Source organism: Idiotropiscis lumnitzeri, chromosome 3 (assembly GCF_059441095.1).
Source record: "Idiotropiscis lumnitzeri isolate Australia: NSW breed Sydney's pygmy pipehorse chromosome 3, RoL_Ilum_1.0, whole genome shotgun sequence".
Taxonomy (NCBI): domain Eukaryota; kingdom Metazoa; phylum Chordata; class Actinopteri; order Syngnathiformes; family Syngnathidae; genus Idiotropiscis; species Idiotropiscis lumnitzeri.
This window is the reverse complement of record NC_142393.1, coordinates 26,442,180-26,467,183: the sequence shown is the minus strand read 5'-3', so window position 1 is coordinate 26,467,183 and position 25,004 is coordinate 26,442,180. Positions and strand designations below refer to the sequence as shown.

The following is a 25,004-nucleotide window of genomic DNA, read 5'->3' as shown; positions in this document are numbered from 1 at the left end:
TGGGAAAAAGATCGAACGATTGTAACAAAAAAAAAAAAAAAATCATGCACACAAAGTCGATGCTGCTGAGTGATGTAGAACACTTCACACATACCAACAATCGGGCCAAATGTAAGTAAGCGCTTTCCCTCCCCTGCAAATCAAATGTCTCGTAAGGATTATTCATAGCAATTTGTCAAAGGTCTTGGATGCAATGTAAAAAAAAATAAATAAATAAAAAAAAAAACAATTGGCACACACATTGGATCAATTTTTTTTCTGTAACTATATAATATTTAGGTTTGCCTCTTCCACTAACACTTCCAATTCCATCATTTTAAACCTAATTTTACGCTTGAGACACCTGTCAGATTGTGTGAATTGTGTTTCATGAGCTCGTGACTAGTGCAAATGGAATGATAAACGATGACTTCTCATGTTGTTTGATTGCCATAGTGTGAAAGGAATGATTTTTTGTTTGATATTGACACGATGAGTAAAATGTTCTTTCCTGAAGACTGATTATTTTAAAGTATTCAGTTCTCAATTGTATATTAAGTAACATCAACTATAAACAAGTGGCTGCTCATTGTGAGGAAATTTTATTGATATCTGAGTCCGTGGGTTACATAGGTTACCCTGTTGGTGGACTTGAATATAGATTGGAGGGAGGAAAAATATTACTGTCGTGGCGGCCATAAACTAATTCGACAGTGCCACTTGCTATGATGGAGTGCGAGTTTTCTGGAGTTTGTGTGTGGATCTGCAAGGAGGAAAATTTGTGGCAAAAGTTATGTAACAGTTTTTCGTAGTTGTCAAATAGTTTTATTTTGTATGTGAAGGATTTTCTTTATACTGGATTTTAGATTGTACTTGAAGGATATTGATTTGTGATTGAAGAAATCTTTCTTTGTATGTGTAGAACATGCTGCATTTCTGAAGCAGGATGCACTTGTGATGGGTACATTTCTTCTGAGCAAAATGAAACGTATTAGTTTGTGAATGATGTTTTGTACTTGCAAAACACACTCTGTGTGTTTGTGAATTGTTGGGTGTGAGTGAATCATGTTCATTTTGGCATTGTTATAACTCCATCCAACCACCTTAAAGCCACAGCTCCGGTTGGACCCCATTTTCAATTTCCCCCATGTCCTCTGAAATGTAGCTAAAATTCTGCCTCCTCACAGGGGATTCTGCCAGACATTCCCTGGAGACTCACTCAACATTAGGTCTGCCTGGTCAGTTGGGCATCTTCCTCCACCATGGTACCCAATAGACCCCCAGGTCGTGATCAGTTGACAGCTCCGCTCCTCTCTTCACCCGAGTGTCCAAGACATGGAGCCGGAAATCGGATGAAACGACAACAAAGTCGGAAGATAGCCCTCATGGTGTTCGTTATTGACAATCCATGATGAGCACAGAAGCGTCTTGGCAATGGAAAACAATGTCTATGTATATTATGGGCTATGCAAAATGTACTTGGGCCTTGACCTACAACAACGGTGACCCTGCTGTTGTTTCCTGTTGCTTTTGTTTGTTTCTTTCAAAATGTATTCATGGTCATTTCGGCTGATGCATCTATTCCAAAAATCAATGTAAGTAATATTGTACTGGAGTTTAGAAGTTGGTGATGTTTTTCTTCTTCCCACTGTTTGTGTGAAACATTCGGAAGAGTCCTGTGCTCAGAGACAACCTTCCCATGTTGAAAGGCCTCCTTTCATTCAGTGTTTGGCAACCTTCTGATTCCACTGCAGAGTTCACATTGCTGCACCTTGCAAAGCGGACGTGTTCTTTCCATTTTGTCCAAAATAATATGTCGGATTTTGGGACTTCAACAGAATATACCTTCTCGTTTCTTCAAGCAAAATCAATGATACAAGTCGTGAAATTCAAGCAATTTTTTATGAAATTTATTTTTCTTTCAATTGCACCCTTAAACAAAGGAAGAACTTGTCTTGGCCTTGGATACAATTGTGCTCCAAAGTTTACATACCCTGAAAGAGTTGGTCAAATATTGGCATTATTTTTTGGGGGAAATGTGACATAAATATGATAATGAATGAATGAATGTGACTATTTTATATTTTGCTCGAGGAATGTGCTATTTTAAAATGTCATATAATTTTTCTTAAGAGAATGGTACCAACAAGGAACAATTGACAGATTATGCCAGAATGTGTAAATTTAGGAGCATAATACTATATCCATTTGATAATGTTCTTTTTTAAAAGCATTAATTTAAACAATATTTTTTTCACAGTGCAATTTAAACTTAAATGTCACTTATCCACAACAGTAAATTCAATAATCATATTCTGATGAACTTTTATATAGTTTTCTTCCATATACAAACATATACATGTTTTACAACGTTTCACATTCAACACATTCTTTCTTGCTTGTGCCTTTAAAAATTGAGGACAACATTTTTTCAAAAGTCTGTGAACTGTATTTGAATTTTCACATCCATGTACAGGACTTTTACAACATTTTTTGGCATACTCACAACACAAAACTTAGCAGAAAAGTTGAGTAATTGCATTGCATACCGTAGCATATGTTTAATATTACATCTCAAATTAAATCAAGCGATTCAGCTTTTTTTTTTTTAAACAAAAAATATTTAGACCGTAATATGTAATATATCTTGGAATATTTTAGATAATACTCTAGCCTGTTTGTTTGTGTGAGGACATACAAATTCTTGATGCTGAGCCACATGATAACTGGCTCATGCTTTTTATACTCTTGACATTTCAACACAATATTGACATGAGGAAAAATGCTCGGTCGAGTTGACACAGATACATTCTTTGACAAACGTCAGAGGTAAAAAAACCAAAACAAAACACAACAACGACAACAAAATAACTGACACGTCAATCATGCGTTATTAATTAAGGGACTCTTGATGTAAAATACATGTTTCTGTATAGCAAAATTGCATTTTGCCTTTTTTATATCCATAAAACCCAACACATGTTCTCTTTTTCTTACAAACACCCGCTCCGTTTTATTCCCATGTTTATTGAATATTTGAATAGCCAACATCAACAGTGTGAACTCTTGTGGTGTGGTTGGCTGCATCAATACAGGTGGTTGGGACAAGAGAAGGGTCTCGTGAAATCAAGGCGAGAAGACAAACATTTGTCAAGAAAAAGACGGAGACAATTGTTTTTGTTTGTTTCTGGGTATTATATAAATGGACATGCATGTGACAATTGGATGTAGTGAAATTGTTATTGTTTCCTAATGACACCAATATTTTCTGTTCTGGGGAGAATTTAAATGGCCAATTGAATCACTGAAGGAGTGAAAAAAAATGAAAATCTGGTTTGATCCGATATCTACTTAAGTTCAGGTGGGTCACTGATAACTTCACAAAAAGGCTATCTGGTTCACACCCATTCATTTTTCTTAGAGTTAAAATGATTATAATTCATGGATATAGTGAAATTTGAAACAGCACAGATTCTGAATGAAGTAAAAAAAATAATATGTTACCTTCAAAAAAGGTTTTGACACATTAAGAGGGAAACGTCAAAATTAACATAATTCGCTCAAACAGAAGAAGAGTCTGTATTTCATTCCGTGGGATGAAATTACGCAACAGTCTATGTGAGGTCTTAAAACAATGTACAATCAAGTCAAAACTAAATACTGCAAGTTCTACATTCACGGGATACAGATGGAATGAGGTGTGATAGACAGTCACACTTTAGGGGTTGGGCAGGATTGCTGATTTGTACTTATTTATATATTTATCGTTACTATTGGTATATGTATATATTTTTTTTTTGGGTTGGAATCTTTTTTATTTGGATTTATAATGATGATATATATCACTTTGAATATTTATTATTTTATATTAGCAACATGTAGTGGTTCATTTTCATGATTACTATTATTGTTATTATCTCAAGTATTAGTTTTACAGTCTACAAAGAATAGATCTATAAATTAAGAATATATGGAGAACTGGTGGGATTCAAAAAGTCGAGAGCTTGCAGTTTACCTTCTAAGATCATGCACGGACACCACAGAGTCTTTTTCTGCAAAGTCTAGCACAGCGTACTCATATGTCCTGCGCTTGGACCAACCTGGTTTTGAAACAATTGAGAGATGTCGCAAAAATTGGATGGCAAAATACTACTTGGATCTGCCCAATTCTACCTGTGCAAAGTCAAGCAAAATAACAAATGAAAGAAAACTCCTCCTATGCGCACAGTTTCACTGCGCTTTGTGCTAGACTTACACAAGCTGATATAAACTGGGGTCCTTAGTCTTCATGAATCCTCAATTCTTTCACACAACCAACTTGGTAGTTTGAATCAAGTAGCGTTTCCAAAGTTGCAACGTGCAGCCGTTTGTGACCTTTTATATCACATGCTGTTGGAACCCACATGAGCTTGTTAGAATTTGGTGGAAAATTGTTAAAGAATTGAGGCATTATATCAACTTTCAAGAGCTGAGGTTATACTCTTTTCTAAATTGAACAGAATAATACTAAAAAAAATAATAATAAAAAATTATAATGGATTCCTCAAACTGACAATATTGTACGATTAATCGGTATTAACGACTATCTGAAATCATATTACACTCTACAGAGAGCAAGCTTTGTATAAGATCCACACTGGAAGAAATAGGGACGCTTATAATTACTTTTTCAATTTGACATACTGTTAAGCATCAGCAAATACTTTCTTTTTTCACATTTGCAAGTATGAAATCATTTACATGCACGAGTGGCAGTCACAGACATACCTTGATCACACTTCTCAGTAGATCTGTATGATGTAGATTTGCTCCCCTGACTGCTGTCAATTGATTCAACCACAGCTCTTTTCGCTCTGTTAAACTAATTTGCTTTGTAGAATAAATGCATGACAAAAACAACAAGACGTATATCAAGCAAAGGCATTGCAATGGCAGTTTAAATTGCAAAGCAATTAACGTCACAGTTTGTGTTAATGTTATGCATCCATACATTATCTAAGCCGCTTATCCACATGAGGGTTGCGTGCGTGCCGGGGCCTATCCCAGTGGAAGACAGGGTACGCTCTGAAGTGTTTGCCGGCCAATCGCAGGGGCACACATAGACAAACAACCAGTCACACTCACAATAACACCTAAGGACAATTTGGAGTGTTCCATGAAACTACAATAGATGTTTTTAGAATGTGGGAGGAAACCGGAGATGTGCTAACCAGTTGGACAGCGGGCCACCATGTTATTGTCATGCCAAAAGAGGAAAAAAAAGAAATATATGGACATACATATGAACGTACAGTCGGCCTACTTGAAAAATCATTGTAGGTAACTGATAAAAGCAGTTATATTCAGACTCTCTTCTAGAGGAAAGAGCCGTCAATAAAACAAATGATTCAATTACAAGCTGAGAGAGAAAAAATGTCAAGTGGGTCTGAAGTTCAAGTCCAAACCCATCACAAAAGTGCAATGCGCCCTGAAAACAAAATGTGTTTTGTGTTGGTGGCGCAAGGTGTCTTGCAAGTTCTTTTCCTCCATGACAGATCTTTTGAAGTTTCTGTTAAGAGTTGTGATTCACGTTTCTTATGACTTAGCAGCAGTTCCACTCTTAACTTTTAGCCATGGGAGATAAATTACTGCAAGTCACCAGTATGCGTGCATAGAAAGGCAATCTCTCTGTACAGTGTACTGTATATTATATAAGTTTGAATACTTCTAATACAGTGTGTTGCAAAATTACATCCACTTGCTTTTTTTATTTACACCCTGAAATGTAAAAATTATTTATCAGGATTGTATTTGATCTATCTGCATAAAATAGTCATAAAGTGAAATTAAACATACACATGAACATTTTTAAAAAATAAAAAAACGGAATATTGGCATGTACATGTATTCACCCCATTATTTCTGAAACCCCAAATAAGTCTCGATGCAACCTATTACCTTGAAAATTCATTTAACAAGTAAAGTCCGTGTGTGCAAAAGTGTTACGCAATCTTCTTGTATTTAGAAATGTTTTGTGTAAAGCCCCAGATTCTGCAACACCAAACTAAGAGGCACCACTAACCGAACACAGCCATGACGACTAAGGAACTCTTCTAATGAATCGTTGAGAAATAATAGTCGTGGCTGGGTTTAAAAAAAAAAATAAATAAATAAATGGATAAATAAATAAATACAATTTCTGATCCCACAAAACTAATTTTTTGAAAGCTAATTTGATCAGATCTTTGGATATGTGGGCGGCGCGGTTCAGTGTTAGAGTGGTCGTCTCCCACCCTAGCGGTTGTGGGCTCAATCCCGAGCTCTTGTGACCATGTCAAAGTGACCTTAAGCAATATACTGAACCCCCATTTGCACCTGATGCTGTGCCATTAGTAGATGAATGCGAACTCAGAGTGAAGTGCTAAGAGTACCTTAATGGGTGGAAAAGCAACACAAGTGAAAGACCGTTTTCCATAATGGATTTGATCAATTCTTGAAAATGGGCTGTTCAAAACCAAAAATGAATTCTGAAAACACAAAAGCATCCCTTACTGAATATCCAGTCTTCATTGTCAAATGGCTCAGGTGCATCACTGACCTCATCTTGGAGATGGACATTCCGCTTTGTAGCAATATTGTGCAAGACTAGACAAGCGTTATGTTTCACACTCCATGTCTTTCCAGAGCGCTGCCCCCTCACAAGTAAATATCCAATCACCGTCCACGTAAGGGCAACGAGAAGGCCTTACTGTCATCAACTCATGATACTGTCTATTAACTATAAGACCCCCTTCACACAGAAGAGACGCCTGCACGACTGTATCTGAAGGCCTCGGACGATTACTGCGTGCTACTGTGTTTATGAAACCTGCCTGGCAACACGTGCTGGCTGAATTCTGATTAGATAAAAACGCTCACCTAAATAAACGACACGATGATATAATTATACATCAATGTGAAAGAATATGATCATTATTTCTTGATTATGTTAGGCTAGCAGAGAAGGCCTTGACGTCCACCAGAGAGAGAGAGAGAGAGAGAGAGAGAGAGATTAGAATATTATGGGTTAGAATGTAGCAAAATGAGCAGATAGCCCAGGGGGTAAAAACCTTTGCAAAGTACTGTATTGTACCAAAGTCAGCTGGTCTCTCAGACTCTCACAGAAGTACAACAAGGGTTCATTTTAAAAAGATAATTCTGTTTAGATTACAACCATTTTGCTTCAACATGGTTAATCTTCAAGGTCTGGGATCGACAGCCAGAAAATCATATTACTTTTGAATAGTTTGTAGCAGATAAATGTCTTCATTTGTTTTGGTTCTTACTGAGGCATTTAATGAAAATTAATAGCAGTCAATCTCATGTGTTGTTTTCTTCCAATACGTTTGAAATCCCCTGTGTTTGTTGGTGTCTCTTGCATTTTTGACAAGTGTAACAATTATAAATAGATACAATTTAAAAAAAACAAAAAACATAAAAAACAACATGCTTGCAAAAAACAAATAACTCATTGCCCCCTGACTCACACACATGCACACACACACCACACCTACACACACACGCACGCACACACACCCCCACAAACTCATCTTAAAAACTTCCCACAGCTGCAGTTGCTGTTTTTGGGTGGGATAGCTACCTGATTTCATTGATGCCAAAATATGTTGGCATAACTCCCTCTGAATACTCTTCGGGCATGCTAATAAGAGCCAGCTCTCTCTTTCATCAACACTTTAAATCAAAGCTTAATAGAATATTTAAATAAGTGAAAGCCCATTTAAAAAAAAATGCAAATTACAGTCAATACATTGTTACTGGAAGAAATATTACTAAGATTACGATTAAGTTTGCATTTTCATTCATATTTGTGATTCTTCCAAGAAAAGCAAACTGTTTATTCTGTCAGAATGTTACTATTTAACTAGTTTTTGTCACAGTGCAATTCATCTTTTGTACAATTCAAGATGCAAAGCTTATTTAAAGTGATGCTCTTTTAAGCAAATGTTTTGACTAAAGGAATCTGATTGTGGCTATTTTTCTCATCCTGAGGTTTTCCGACCGAGAACATCGAGAATAGAACGGACGTTGTGTCACAGTGTTTTCCTGGCGGCAGCTGACTGACATACGATAAACTCCTACGGGTGCTCGGTTGCTTCCCTCAATTGACTTGGACTGACACCTGGAAACCAATGCAGCACAAAGGAAAGTACTCCTTTTTACATAAATACAACCACGTTGTCTTCCAATTTGAGGCATGCATCAATAAATACATAAAGCAAACACAGCACCAAATACATTATTCATAATAATTACATTAAAGGTAGATTCATAGAGAGCTCTTCCCTCTAAATCTCATCTGCATTTTACAAGTCCTCTTAAAATTGATCTGGAATCTGATCAGATCGTTGCATGTTTACATTACCTGATTTCACTTTGATCGACTTGCATGTCGGGCTGTGTTTTGGCAGTATCCCATATTTGAGGCGTTAAAATAAGTTCTTTAAACTTTGGCCTTTTGAAGTCCTGACCTGTTCTTGTTCATCAACGGGTGTAGCGCTTGTGGGAAATGTCTCTCATCCAGTGTCTTTTCTTCCCACTCGCTTGTCTTTGCAGTCGCTTCCTATGTGCGAGTTCACCCTTAGAGGAAGTCACTCTGCTGCTCATTGGAGAGTTGACTGACAGTCACTTCGCTATGTTGCGACCCTTGAAGCATCGCGGCAGTCTGCTGAGGGCCGTAGTCGACGCAGTTTTCCCGAGGACTCGTCATCTCAGGACAAGGACAGTGTCTGCATGTACCGTGGTTCTCCAGAAGCCCGTTGGAAAATTGCGTCGAGTTACACTCTTCTTTGTGATGAGGTTGCCGGCACGTTCCCTTCTGGGTAGAGTTGTGCTGACACAAACACCCGCAGAATGACCTTCTACACAGGGCTACGTCCCGGCAGAGAGACTTGCGGAAGTTGGGCTTAAAGACCAGATAGACAATAGGGTTGTAAAGTGTGGAGGACTTGGCAAAGATAGCGGCCAGTGCGAAAGCCATGGGTGGTACGTCTGAGGGGTTACCAAATGCTGCCCACATGGACACAATCGCATATGGACTCCATGCTGTCAGGAAACCAATGCAAACTGCCACGGAGAGCTAAAAAAGAAAAAAATGCAAGTTAATAAATAAATAAATAAAAATAATACACTCCTTTCACAGGGGGTAGATCACTGAAAAAAGGTCGAGAACCACTGCCCTGGGCAACTGTGTTAAGTTAGCGGATCACAGGGTGTCGTAATGCAAGTCAGAGGTGGGCAATTCATTTTTTTGAACAGCCCGTGCAATTCAATTGTGGGCAGTATGGAGTTAATGTCTTTTTATCAAACAGTAAATTGTATTGCTTGAATAAGCTTCCATTTTGTAGCCTTAATACATGTTGTAATTAATAAATAAAAACTAAGAATGAAAAGTTAGATCAGTGACATTAAAATGACGAGTTCTGAGAAACCTTGCCCAAATGTGACGCAAGTCTTTAAGTTCAACCTTGAGGTCGATGGATCAGGAAAGAATTCCACACCGAACAACAACCTCTGGTTCTCATTTGAGAATCATGCCCAGATTTTTACGTGCACCCCTGTTTTTCAAGTGTATTTCACTTGGGGTAGGGTGGAGCAGATGTTGGATGGCATTCTGAAATTTCAAAGCCGAGTATTCCAGACTTTTTATAAGCACTGTATGTGCAATGTAAAAACGTATTGAGTAATGAGTGTTGGAAACATACCTGAACAATAAGCGCATGTGCGTTGGTGATCTTGTTCTGAGGGGACATGTGCTGCTGCACTGCCTGGCGGGAGCCGCGGACGGTCAACAGGATGAACACATAGGACAGAAAGATGACAGTGCAGGGAACAATGTAGCAGAAGAAGAAGAGGCAGATGATGTAGCTCATCGCCAAAGAGTTCTGGCTGGGGGCATGCCAGTCGATGCAGCATGCCGTACCGTACGGCTCGGGCCCGTACTCCCCCCAGCCCAACAGTGGCCCCACAGCAAAGACGGCCGCGTAGCACCAGACCCCGGCGACCAGCAAGCAGGCGTGGCAGGAGGAAAACTTGTTGCCTGAGGAAAAGCATAACAGAGAGTCGGATTGGAAAAACAAGTCTCACGGTCAGACCAACACAACGGAGCAGCCAGTCTTGTCAGCTGTGTTCTCACAGACGTGCAGCATGGAGAACAGTGTGTGCAGAAGCACATGTATGACAGGATGTGGGGAGGACATCATAATAAACTTGTCATTTAAAGTTCAGCAAAGCGCAAATAATTACTTTTTCAAGTACATCAATCATTATAGTGAGAGGGATGATTGACAGAGGAAGATAAACAAGGACAAAGCTCATTCAAACCAAACTGGATCTAGTTACGTGATGTTTTAATAAAAAGACAATAAAGGGAATCAATAATTACTGAAAAACGTAAAGATATCTTTCTTTTGTTGGATGACGTAACACTTTAATCCAAAACAGGAATTACAGTATTTGCAGGAACAAATTGGGCAAATTCAAAGAACTTGTTATATATAATGTTAACATTATCATTTAAAAAAAACTTGAAGACCCTTTGAAGTGAATTCAGACATTTGTTTCTAGATATATCATGCAGTTGTGAAAAGAAATGCTGAAAACGTGCAAAGACTGAGAACTGTGCAGTACTGAATTGTGGGGATTTAGCTTTAAACTGTTTCTCACCATTTCAGTTGCCAACATTTTTTGAGGGGGAGCATGACTAAAACAACAACAAATGACACAATTCTGCGTCTGGCATGAGTCACTCTTCTCTGACTTTATATGAATTGAGCACATGTTCGTATAAATGACTGTCCAGTGCAATTGTGAGCTATTTAATTCCGTACATTTCTACCATTGCTTGCAGTTACCTAGCTAGCTATGCCTACACCTCAGATTTGCATTTTCCCTGGATGCCACAATTTCCAGAACTCAATGTCCTGAGTAGGGCTGGGCAATAAACCAAAAATTTACCGTTACCGAAATTTATTACAATGACCGGCATCATTTTGCCCATGTCAGTAAATTCGGTGTTTAAAAAAAAAAAAGAAAAAAGTCTTTTCTGTCTGCGGCAATGTTCATACCCCTTTAAGACGGCTACAGCACGTCTAGTCACGTGACTCCACCCATCTGAACCCTAGTTGGAGACCCTAACCCTAGTTGTAAACCCTAACCCATGTTGGAAACCCCAACCCTAACCCTAGTTAGGGGGAATTTATCGTGCATTTATCGTTATTGAGGTAAAATTGCTCAATTTATCGCAATATTGGTTTAAAGTCATATCGGCCAGCCCTAGTCCTGAGGTAATTTGTGTAATTCCGGCTACCATGATATGTTGGAACGCAAAGCACTATGGGTATATAACTAGCAGAAAGTATGTGCTCCAATGTCTGTCATGTAGTGTTAGCCCCGGGCCGAATAAGGCGTGCCGTCATGTTTAATAAACAGTTGACTTTCCCTGAAGTGTTTCTGTTGTGTGGACCCACACAATGACCCAACACCAGGCAAGGAGGTGACACAGCAAAGGAGCCTGTCGCATGTTTGCCGGCCGAGATAAACACCCGGGCGCTTGTTAGCTTGCGAGCTACCTGGTGGCCCCACGATGACTCGTGGGAAATTTTCCAGCCACCGGAGGCTCTGAGCGGTTATATTGTTGCGGCTTGAGCATGTAGGGATTGTAGGTATAAGAAAGACGCATAGGAATGTATTTGATTGACAGTTGACAAACAGCACAATGTGATTTCAGCATATTCAGAGGAGATAGCCACAACATCTGAGAGCTGAGGCAAGGGCTTTGATATTTCAGGAATTCTAAGCCTCATTTTATATAATTGGCGTTTTATTATCCAATAATTTTTTTCAGGCTTGTTAACAATTCTCTGTGGTGTGTCAAATTTATGAGACATTTTTATTTCCACTTTACAGGAACTTGAATAGCCTTAATAAACTTAGATGCGTGCCCAAACCAGGCACCACTGTGACCGAGTGGTTAGTACATCTGCCTTACAGTTCTGAGGTTAGCAGGTTTTAATCCGTCTCTGGCTTTTCTGTAAAGCGTTTTCCTGTTCTGCCTGTGATTATACTCCCACTTCCTACCATATTGCAAAACCATGCATGCACGCGATTGGCTGGAAACCAATCGAGACCCCCGTCCCTTGTCCAAAATTTGCCGGCATAGGCTGAAGCGAACCACCAGTTGCTCCTGGTGAGCTCAGTCTGAATGAACGGTTATTTTTCTTAAATGACTATTTCATGGAATTCCATTCATCATTGCACAGTATGTGACTGGATGAATGAGGTATTATTAGTGCTGCGAGTACCTTGGTGGTAGAAAAGTGGCATTTTTGGCATTTATGTTGATCGCATGCATAAGGTATGAATTCCTTTTTTCATGAATACCATTACATTGCAGTGCTGATTGGGACTGCAGGCACATGAGTGATCACAAGGACCACATGTGGAGTTAGCAATATTCTTAATTCCAGGAATCCAAAATGATCCGTTTGCATGTGAGGAGAGAATTTGTCACAGCTGTGGGGTGCTTGTTTACTCGTCACATAAAAAAGATGATTGTATAATGTTGTAAATTGGGAGCAACAATATAGGTAAACTGCTCGTGGTACGAAAACAAATCTGAACGTCATTCTGTTTGATAATGAAACAATTTTGTTGTCACCAGGCTATTGCATTAATGAAAAAAAAAACAGCATGTTACTTTGTTTGAGCCCAACTGTTGACTTTTGATGCACTTCCTTTCATATTAGTGCGGTTACAGTCATGGGTGTGAAACGATCCATGAGAAATACCAGAGAAGCCCTCACCCATAGCCAATGACTAATTGATTCTGCCGATTGCAGCATCACAGCAGAAAGGAACATTTTGAGCCTTATCTGCAACACCACCAAGCTTCTTCAGCTGAATGTCAGCCCCTCTTATGGTCCAAACTGAGGGTGGAGGCGGCTGGTTAAGCCCTGCGGCGTACAATGCACTGTCGTGTTGTCGAGTGTGTGTCAGAATGCATGTGTGCGTGTGTGTGATGCTTGTCCTTATACATATCTTTTATCTGATGTGAAGCATCCTTTCACTGATTAAATCATCTCAGCGGCAGCACATTAAAATTTCAACCTGAGCTTGTTTTACACAGAGAGCTGATTTCAACAGCAAAAAGAAAATCCTCACGCATGCACACATTAAGTATATGTACCAATATCTTTTTCCACTAAAAGTCTGCATGCTAACGTGTTTATGCATACATGATATACCATTCCTAAATTTTACTAAGCCAAGGCCTTGACAAATCTCATCGCACCCACAACAAAGTATGAATAATTAAATAATGCTCTCTTCTCATTTGACTCAGAAACGGATTTCCTCATTGTGAAATCGGGGCCTGTTTAATTGAACACAAAAGCTGTTCTACTGGTTAGAAGGAATTGTAATCCCTCCACTATTACAATAAAATACAGCATAGCACTTTTCAGCCTGGAACTTCACATACAGGAGGCGGGTGGATGACTGGTTGGCACGTCACAGTGCAGAGGTCGTGGGTTCGATTCCGGATGCAGCCTTCCTGTGTGGAATTTGCATGTTCTCCCCATGCCTGCGTGGGTTTCCTTCGGGTACTCCGGTTTCCTCCCACGTTCCAAAAACATGCATGGCAGGTTGATTGAACACTCTAAATTGCCCCTAGGTATGAGTATGAGCGCGGATGGTTGTTCGTCTCTGTGTGCCCTGCAATTGGCTGGCAACCAGTTCAGGGTGTCCCCCGCCACCTGCCCGATGACTGCTGGGATAGGCTCCAGAACCCCCCGCCGACCCTAGTGAGGAGAAGCGGTATAGATGATGGCTGCATACAGGAGACGCAGAATTTTATTTCCTCTTGTAAAACCTTGTATCTCCAAGACCATCACTTTTCAAGAAACAAATATAGTGGCACGGAACCTCTTTATCATTCTTCATTCATTTTATATATGAATTATTAAAAAAAACAAAAAAACATCCCAATCAGGGACTGACCCATAAAATTGATTTCTGAAAAAGGCTTTGAAGCATAGCCGTTAGTAATGCCAGAGGAGATATTGAACTCACCTACAACCAGTATAAGAACAATAGGATTATAGATGTCACAATCACAGCATGCATGATGACATTCATGTTTGCTGCAAGCTAAGTTTGAAAATAAGAAAGCAACTGCAGTTTTCTAACAGTTGGGTGATCGTTTGTTGCCCACAAAAAGAAATTGTTTAATTCTTCAGTCTCATTTAGTCAACTCTCTCGCTCCACTTTGCTTTTAAGCGCCTGCTCTCATTCCTCTGCACATCTCTTGGGAGACGCACTCGCCTCCACTTTGACGACATTCCTCATGTCCTCCAGCTGTACCGTCGCAGACAGTCCAACTGTGGTGAAATGTCTTGCTGAAAAAAAAACACGGGGCTCCAGCTCTAAACATGCTGCAGTGAAGGCGAAGCTGTCAAGAGCTGATATTCATTAGACATTAAAGGCTCTATTTTTGTGCTCATTGCAAGTCTAGCACGCAAAGCACATACCACATGGGTGGATTGTTATTTTTTTTTGTAACTTCGTAGATGTTCCGTCATTGTTGGAATGAACTTAGCCTACTTGAATCCCAGCCAATCAAAGCGGCTTGTCTCAGTCACTTTAAATTAAGTAATTAATGTACATGGTGGAAGCATAACAGACTCGCTGGAGTACATGTAGAAGATCAAAGCGTGCAATGTACATTTATAAGGAACTGCACTCGCCGGTGATGTAGAGTTGGCACCTGTGAACGACACTTGAAGACTGCCTTCGGCCTTCCACCCCCGATCGTGTGTCTTGTGTGTGATAATCCACCTCCCACACCCCCTCGACTACAGAGCAGAATCCATCTGCCTACGCTTCAATCAAATCCACCAGAATTAATTTAACACCACCTGTGCCAAAACTTAGACCACCTTTTAGTTGGTCTGGTTGTAATCACCAAATTGTCAAGTGTGCCGGGCCTGGGAGCTTGTCATCCAAAATGCCCACGGTCCGCCACAACACACCAGCAAGACGCAGTGCGGTCTGTTAAATTCCCAAATATGGAAAAGTAGACTTGCCGCGGCATGAAAATTAATTACATGAGTCTGTCTACAAAAAGAGAGCCCACAGTCTCATAACATGTCCTTCATTTTAGTGTCTTATTTGTTTTTATTGTTTTTAACTTTGTTACTGTTTTATTGTTTTTAAATTATGTTCAATTGTCTGTTTGAGTTTTTTTTATTAACACAGCACGTTTTTTTTTTTTTTTTGAGGGGGGGGTTGTTTTTAATGTATATGTCTCAGATTGAGTTCTCTTTCAATGAGATGTAGCCTGACCTACACTTTCCCAGCCAGATGCACTTAGCGTCACAAGAGAAATCTGTATCGATTATGTTGTCAGTAAGCTGCAAACTCCTCTTTAGTCACTGCCATTTCCATCTCCTCATTTTCATTAGAGCCCCTAAAATGAAACACGTGGCGAGTTAAGTCCACAAGCAGGGGGGCCTCTGACTAATCCCACTCAAATCTTTTGTGCACTTCGATCCCGCACTCACAAGTCAATCAGCAGTCACGGGTGGCTGTAGATTAAATCTAATGGAAAGCAGATGTGTTTGAATGTGAACTATTCTGTTCGTTGTTAGGTGTCGATGAACAATAACAAAACTCGCGTAAGGCAGCTTTTCTGGCCTTGATAAAAGAAGTCATAAAGGTTGAGGGAGAAATATTTCTCTTCCCATCAGTCCCCATTACAGCTTATCAGCATTAGTCAAGACATTACAATACCACATGAAACAAATAAATGAACATACACTTGTGATGTTCCTTCAAATGGTTAATCCGCTATGTCATTGTGTATAATGGTAGTCGCATCAGATCTGGTTAATTTAAATGGTAATCTTGGAAGTCTCTGCATGTTGAGTTGGTTTATCGGATGCACTTTGAAGTATCTGGTGATTTTATAAAAGGGGCAAAGTAAAGCCAGTGGAAATCTCCTTTTATCTAGCTTTTATCCATGGATTGCTTGGTCAATATGTCCCGACAAATTCTTTGATGATGGACATTGATGTGTTCTGTTGACTGAGGTGATTAGTATGCAGAAGTTTTACAGGAGCTAAACTAAAGCAAATCATTTTCTCATTCTCTAGAATTTCCCTAGAAGTTGACTAAAGCCCAACATTTTAAATGTGTCCAAATTTTGATTTATTTTTCGAAGCTCAGCTATTTTTACTTTAGTTGCTGTGCAGAGAACTTCATTGCACTGCTCTCAACCTTTGATTTATCGTTCTCACTGCAGTTTGTGTGCTCACTCTGTGTCTCTTACCTCCACCTTATCCCAAGTGTAAAAATGCAAACACCCGAGCACATACTGGCTCATCACGTGCGGCTTTATACTAACAACTTGTTTAAATCAAAAGCTCTAAAAGTTCATTGAACGAGTCGACTGCATGTATTTATTATGATAATCATTTTGTAATAATTCTATACGTGAAAATTTAACCTTGTGTGCGCTGTCCGCAGATGTTATTGTGGTTTTTGCCTTCCAGTTGCAATGAACATAAACATTATTGTCATCAACTTATTAACAGCTCATTTGCTTTTTTTTCCTTTTCTCATCCATTTTGCTTCGCACTCCACAGAAAAAGCCTTTATAATCTTCCCAGCAAAAAAAAAAACAACAACACAAATTTGCCAGCCCACTAATTGGTCACATTCATGCCTGAGCATTCACCTCCAAAGAGAACATAGTTTGTTTATTAGGGTGCCCTTGCGTTTCCCTGTTGCCGAATATCTCGAGTGTCTCTCTGCTGTTATTTGAATGTTTCACCAAACAAAACAAGCATGCTGGTCTTTGCTGTTTGCCTGGGCATTTTGTTTAGCAGGGACAACATCGAGCTTCACTCATTCAAATTCAAACAGAGGACAGTGGTGCTGTCTTTGAGCACCTGAAAATGTTCCGTGCTGCAAAATAAAAAAGAAAAAAACATCAAATAACTCCTACCCAACAACATCAACTGAATGATAGTAGTAGTGTCGGTATTGAGTAATAGATGTGAATAAATGTTCCTCCTATCCTGGCTTAAGCAAGGTACTTCCACCACGTTTGTTTATGACTCAAAGGCAGCACATCGCTGTGTAGATAGCACGCTCAGAGCTCAGTCGAGGAGAGGTGGCAGGGATTGAGTGGAAAAAAATGTAAGGCAAGGGGATTAGCTGTATTTTAGATGCGTTCAACCAAATGCTGTATTTTACCTGCATATAAGCCGCAGCAACTATTTTGGGGGAAAAACAAACAAAAAAAGAAATAATAATAATTCGTTTTCTATGTTGAAAAAAATTTGTTGTTTACTGCATGAACTATTTTGTACTGTGAATGCACATAAGGTACATGAACAGATTGTTGAAACAGTGCCTTTTAACATAGCAACAACTTTTCTAATTAAAACAGAACAGACCCAAGAGAAAAAAAATCAAGATTTGTTTAGCGTATTTTCTGAACTACAAAGCGCCCCTTCCGGTAAAGGAATAATCCACAGAAAAGCTGCACTGTTGTATTAGCTGCATGGTTCAAAATCTACAAAAAAAGTAGCGGCTTATTGTCCAGAAAATTCTGTACTTGTATGTATTTTTCAAAAAACCCGATGTGTTGTTCATTTCGTCAAGTAGCAAAAAATAAAATCATATATAAGATTTAAGGAGACTACTACACAAATAAATGTATTCGGATCCAGATCAATTTTATTTCATGTAACCATTGACCAACTAAAATTGTGAAAAAGCAACACAGAATTTCTTTCAGTGTCGCTTGCTCAAAAATAAAGATGTCCTTTAATAGTCCCACAATGGGGAAAATTTGCAAATGACATACAGTTGAAGGAAATCTGTCAAATTTGAAGGGTTCTGGGATTTCTAGAACCGCCCACCTAAATATGATTGGCTCCATCGCTATGTCTCTTATTTCAATGATTCCCTTCTCTCTTCAGTATCACCACAATACTGATATGGATGAAAGCAGAATCAGTGACATAGAGAGAGCAAAAAATGCTTCACAGTACATCTGAATCCGGATTAATGTATTTTTGGGGCTGACCCTGTTTTTTTTATTTGCAAATCAGTGGAGCTGCTTGTTAAGTGCATAAAGTCATGTCGGAACGAAAGGGCAGCTTTGCTTTGCGGATGTTTGGAAGCAACTTTCTTTTTGTACGTGGTTCTTTGTGGGTTAGTCATGAGAGCATAATTTCGTGTGCTCTTTTACATTTCAGTTTTATTTGGGTGTCTTGTAGTCACGTGTTGTGCATTTTAGATGTGTTTCTGGGGTGCGAACAAGTTTCAAAAAGAGCCCTTCGAAAATGTGGCCTTGACTTCAATGGCACAACTGGAGCTGAAAGGGACACCAGATTAGAGTTGGAGGCAAATGCGCCAACCTTTTCAGAACTCACTGCTGCAGTATGTGACCATGTGCAGTTATGCCCGAATCTGTTGATTAGTTCTTCACATTTTATTGCTGTGGCTCATTACTCACTCAAGCGCCCAGAACACAAATTATTGCCTTTTTTAGTAAGATGCACTTTATTGAGCCAAAATCTTTGGCAGATATTGTCTACATTGTTGCGGCCTTAATAATACATGTTGATACACCTGATGAACTTGATTATCAAATAAACAGGCACACTTTTTTACTTGATTACTTTTATCATGTGTGTTTAAAAATACAGTGCACTACGTACAAAAAGTTGGGGATGTCGGACTTTTGGTATTTGGTTTTGATACGATAGGATGAACTTCAAATACGTAAGTTGCAACCTGGCGATGACACTGCGACATTCTAAACTCAGTGGCAACTTCCCTCTGAGAACATCCTATGTTGGAATTGACTTAAGTTGCAAAAATGTGAACAACATGATGAAGAGGACTGTTTGAACATGAATGTGCAACGGGCATATTTATATATCCATTTATGGATAAAACACCTGTTAGGAATTTTGGCGTTCAGGTGCTTGTTAGGGAACCAGTTAAGTAGTGAAATACTGACCAGTAGGACAGATGCATTCAAAAGTTTAGAGGTCAAATTAAGCTTCCCTGTGAAGGGTATAGACCAGTTTAAGTTTGTTCTAAAATTTCACCAGTTTTCACGAATAGTGTATGTCAACCAATCTCAGATAAAATGTGATATGGATCATTGTTTCAAATGCAACAAATTAACATTCCACTAAGAACAAAAAAAACAAAAACAAAATTCCCGAATAGTGATTGCAAAGATGAGCTTTCCCACCACTCTACAGAAAGCAAAGATGACAAATGTGGAGATCATTTGACAGCACAGCCAAAGCTGAACAGAACATGTAAAAGCCCACCCAGATCTGCACGGCAACACAAAAACATTAACCCTCAGCATGGAACAATATCTGGGATGCGTTGGTTCCCCCAAAATATATGAAATGCTCTCATTAAATACAAAGTTAATATTGAATGTTCTCCCTTTTACAGCCTCTTTTATTCATACCTCTGTAACAGTTTTATTGCCACACATAAACCATACGAAAATAAAACAGTTAACACAGTAAAGCTTTATTGGAAAAATTACGACATCATGCCATGTTGCTCCAAAACAGCTCACGAATGTAGATCGCTAATGTGGAATGTTCTCAAAGTTGCGAGCTCCAGACAGAGCAACTGTAAATATGTCACAGCACAACCCATTGCAATTGGAATATTTACAGTGCCTTCTGTATATACAATACACTCTTAATCAATCCAGTGAGAACGTTTCACTGCCATCCAATTCCTGCTCAGATTTTACAGAAAGCAAATAGCATGCAGTACTTATTTTATGACAGTTGAATCCCCCAACGTGGCATAGAGACGCATGGTAAAAAGCCCAAAGGCACATGGCCTAACTCCCATCGCCATCCAGTACAATGTATAGCTGGTCCAGTGTTCCAGAAACAAAGGGCAAACGTTATGTACATTTTTAATCCTGAATTTTAAAGTTGGACTAAAAACGCCTGTATGCACTCTTCTCCGGGTGAAACGAGACAATAGGCTCACCAGGAAGGGATATTTTTTTATAATCTAATTGGATTATATTTCATATCAATAATTGGATTCAGACTCAGTTAACAGCAAGGCTGACACCTGGTTCATTTCTCATAAAAGAACCTGAATTCTGCCGACTTAAATCTTTCTCTTCAGTGCTCTGCATACGAGGTAGAGAAAGTTCCAGCGCGTCGGAAAAACAGCAGTTTGCATTTGTGGCCTGTGGTTCATTTTATGTATTCTGCAAAGCATTCATTTGACAAGCGCAGACTGATACAGCCTTTTGTATGCTTACAAAAGTTCCAAGTGGAGTTCTTGGCTGAAATGTCAACATAACACTGAGGTATAGCGAGATTTTTGTCATGCTTCAGGTAACCGAGTCACTTTAAAAACGTTACTTATGTGTGTGGGCTCGCTCAAACTGTGTGCGGATGTGTAACAAGAAATTGATTTTCTTGTATTCCATTCGTATATATATATATATATATATATATATATATATATATCCATCCATCCATCTTCTGTACCGCTTCTCCTCACTAGGGTCGCGGGGGGTGCTGGAGCCTATCCCAGCTATCTTCGGGCAGTAGGCGGGGGACACCCTGAACTGGTTGCCAGCCAATTGCAGGGCACACAGAGACGCACAACCATCCACGCTCACACTCATACCTAGGGGCAATTTAGAGTGTTCAATCGGCCTGCCATGCATGTTCTTGGAATGTGGGAGGAAACCGGAGTACCCGGAGGAAACCCACGCAAGCACGGGGAGAACATGCAAACTCCACACAGGATGGCCGGAGCCGGGATCAGGATCGAACCCACGCCTGGCCATCGTGCTAACCAGTCATCCACCGTGCCGCATATATATATATATATATATATATATATATATATATATATATATATATATATATATATATATATATATATATATATATATATATATATTATTACTCAAAAGAACTTTTAATTGGATATTGAATTTTATTCTGAGAAATATTGGCATATGCCTGAAAAAAAAAATCTGTCAGGCCCAAGTCATAACATCTTGCCAATGTGACAACTCAACACAATGTCATCTTTAAGGGTGATAGAAAGAGCTTTGAAAGTGTGAGAAATGTGCAGAGAGTCACCTTACCATAGTTTGGGCAGCAGACCTTTAGCCAGCAGACAGATGAAAGGACCGTTAGGTTAGTAAGACTGCACAGGCCAAACAAAACGCCACAGAAGGCGTAAACGGTGCAAGTGGTCTTATTGTACAGCCACCTGGATGAGGAGGAAGAAAATATGAAACAAATAAAAGAAGCGTCCACAGTAGAGGCTGAATTTGTACCTTAAATCTGTGATCACTGCTTGTTTTTTTCATTTTGTTTAATTTAATTATTGTTTTTTAATTTTTAAACCATTTAACCACCAAATCCCAAATCCATGTAAATGCATTACTAATTGTACTTTTGCCGAAAAATGAAACATCCATTTTGATCATACTGGTAAATGAAATGCACTTTTATCATGCTTTATCTAAACCATATGTTGTCCAAAGCGCTTTGCCAAGCTTCAAAATCACATTTTTGTGTACCTACACACTAAACGCAACACAGTGTCAACATTTAGTTTAAGATACTTTGTTACTTACTCATCCCTCCAGGATCTCCCACATCGCACAAGATTTTATTAAATTCACAGAAAGTCGGCCTTGACATATACATATGACCTTAATGATGTAATCTAGTCGATGAAAGTCGACTTACTTATGAGTGTAGGCTGATGGTACAGCAAGAGGGAAGAGGAAGATGGTCATCATCAGATCACTGATGGCCAAATTGACTACAAAGTACTCTGCTGGCTTCAAGGAGGACTTTTTTCTATAGGCCACGAACAGCAGGATCCCGTTTCCCAGCACTGAGAGCACACCTGCCAGTTAGAGTTATACAACAATATTTAATCGTTAATTCTCCTGAATCTTAACAGTTTGTTAGAGCCACGGTCCAACAAATGTAGTATATCATTTTGTGGACACAGTGTAATATTACAAGCATACATTTTTTTGTGCATAAAAAAACCCTCACAATATATGTAAATAAGGCAAATTTTATTTCATTTTCATTTTCTACAGCTGTGTGGTATGAGATCTGCCATAAACTGTAAAGTCATCTAGTTATATCTCTCTTTGAGTTGAATAACGCCCATGTTGAGGCTCTATCTTGAATGATGCCCTTGCCCACGCAAGACACTTATATCCAGAGATGTGCACAAGTCTCTAAGGCCAAGTTAAAGTAAAATCGCCAGTCTATGACCCACAAGTCATAGTCAAGTCTCAAGTCCCTGACCATGAGTCCAGGTCAAAGTCAAGTCTTGGGGCTCACAATTCTTTACATGCAAATCGATGTCTCAAGTCATATTTAAGTTATAAATTCAATCCCAATAAAGTAATTACACTACAATTGATATTTAACTGAAGAGAAAAGTGAACGTGAACATTTTCGATGATAGTATCTTCATGAAGCTAACTTTGTTTTCATTAAACAAAAACCAATCTTGTCATTAACAAAATAAAGTGCAACTCAGACCCGTCACCAAGGGTGGGTTATAGGGGGCGTGCCTGCCCACCAAGTTGCTTGTGACCCCCCACATGAGTTTCAAAAAAGTAATTTTTAATTTTGATTAAATTTTATTCTTTTTCTAATTTTCATAATTTGTACGATTTTATGTGAAAAGTGAGTTCACATGACTTAGTCATGTACGATGTGACATATGGCTCGAGGACTGAAGACGGACTGTGTGGCACGGATGTGTTGTGTCGCGAGTTTGTTTAGCAGTGTGCATTGATGACTGCTAAGTCGTGTGATTCTTATTTCCATGTCTGTAAGCACATTGTTGGAATTGGCAATAATCTGTTCCACCAAAATGTTTTGTTATTTTGTACATTTTCTACGTACCTGCGTTACCGCGTTGTGATCGTTATGTTATCACATCGCAAAATCGGGCGGCGGAAGTAGCACCAACCTTAACTTGCTGCTTAAATTTTGCCATCTTAACCGTTCTTTGTTTAATCAGTGAAAGTGTCTTCACCTATGTTGTGTACACTCATTTATTGGCCTGTTGTGTGTCTTTCTTCAGGAAAAGCCACATAAACACATCCATACCCATAATCCATATTCAAATCAATCAATCAATCATACCCAAATATCCTTAACCTAGAATAGTGTACCAATATTTTATGAGGATAGAACTCAATTCAATGAAGAAAACTAGAGTAGAACACGGAGAGACGAACACTTGTCATGTGTATTATTAGGGGATCATTTTGAATCGGCCTCGGTGGTGTTTGGCCAACACTTGTTGGGAAGACGGCTCATTTACCCGACTCAGTGAATAAGTAGCAGAACTTGCCGACAATCAGAGTTTCTATTTTGGGGTTGAGAAATGCTAGTGTTGAATTGTTTATCACATTGATATTAAAAATGTAAAGAAACAAGGGGGTTTTGTTTGATTGATGGGAATCTAATATGCAACAGCTTGTCCCCACCCGCCCAATTCATTTCATGTGCCCCCCCCCACCCCAAAGACTGAGGTCTAGTGATGGGTGTGCTCCCCCGTGCATTCAAATTACGCATGCACCTGAGCCACACGCACAAGCAGACACACGGCTGGAAATTAGTATAAACCACACCATATAGACTCATAAAATTCATGAGTCCCAGAAAAAGAGTCAGTCAAGTCTCGAGTCTTAAATGAGCGAGTCTAAATCGAGTATAAGTATCTAACGAGTGCAAGTTGCAAGTCCCCAGCTTTGCTTATAACTTGGACACCAAAATGGGAGTTTCCCAAGGCAGCTTGACAGTAAACACAGCAGGGCTTGCAAATTCTGGTAATCAATGATTTAATGAAACAAAATTCATCTTAATTAACCTTCAGTTTTTGCCATTCGTTGATTATTTTTGTTTTACATATTTTGCTGAGTGCGTGTTCTATTTTTTGCAGTATTACTAAAATGATTTAATTAGACTTCTTCATGGTTACTACACCTAACCAATTACCTTATTTGGCAAACCTAAAAAAACGTTGATGGTTCTACATAGCAAGCAGAATATCACCACTGTATACATATTTACAAGTCACTCCAAATGTGTGCTGTGCTGTTGGAGAAGACCACTAAAGATCATCTCTTCTCCTGCAAAGTTGCTCGGAGTAACAGTGTTGATCATGTTCGACTTTAATTAATTTCCATTTGAACCATCAAGCATGATCAGTGGACATGATTTGTGTCATGACGTCACGTCATCTTCACTTGCAGTCTCCATGAAATGACATCGAGGAACAATCATTTAATTTCTGCAAGCGTTTCTTCCTAACCCCATCTCACTCATCTCTCATTATACTTGTCTCATCTACCTGGCTTCTCTGGTGGGAGGAGCTAACACGAACAGAGCAGTGAGGAGCCAGGAAGATGCAAATGAAGAAATGCATTGGTCCGACTCAATCATCGATTGCCAAGCAAAGACAAGACCTGTGTCGTTGGTTAGCTTGTATTTTAAATTAGCCACTCGGCAAAGCAAGAACATTCGTGTTCGGCCCCAACACTTTGTCACATTCAACCAACAACTAACCAAACCTAGTTCCTCCTCCAAATACAGATGGTCTGTGAACGTCTAAGATGTACTTCCTTGATATCAATCACCTCTCGCCTCAACATTTATGAACAAAGTCCTTGCATAGCCCTTGTAATGCCGATAAAAGGGGGCACAAATTGTCATGGTGCCAATAAAAAAACATTTTATGTATTTTTGTGGGGGTGCTTTGCCGTACTGCTAGTTATATATTCCACCTGTTGTGCCTGCACATTTTGCACATTGCAGAAGCAACCACTACTAGTAGATCTAGAACAGCATTGGTGTATTTTTATATTATGACTCATTTTCCTGAAATGACATTTGTTCTGTGTGAAA

At 39.2% G+C, this 25,004-nt stretch overlaps 1 protein-coding gene across 1 annotated transcript in view; it reads right to left on the bottom strand.

Moving 5' to 3' along the window:
- Positions 1 to 6,966: 6,966 nt before the first annotated feature.
- Positions 6,967 to 25,004, bottom strand: part of opn7b (opsin 7, group member b) — a 51,908-nt gene continuing 33,870 nt past the window's right edge. The window contains exons 3-6 of the mRNA XM_088291725.1: positions 21,807 to 21,969; positions 21,194 to 21,321; positions 9,720 to 10,054; positions 6,967 to 9,094 (exon numbers count right to left, since the gene is read on the bottom strand). Of these exons, the coding sequence (XP_088147851.1) occupies positions 8,597 to 9,094; positions 9,720 to 10,054; positions 21,194 to 21,321; positions 21,807 to 21,969 (1,124 nt within the window). The 3' untranslated portion in view covers positions 6,967 to 8,596. The remainder of the gene's footprint in view (positions 9,095 to 9,719; positions 10,055 to 21,193; positions 21,322 to 21,806; positions 21,970 to 25,004) is intronic.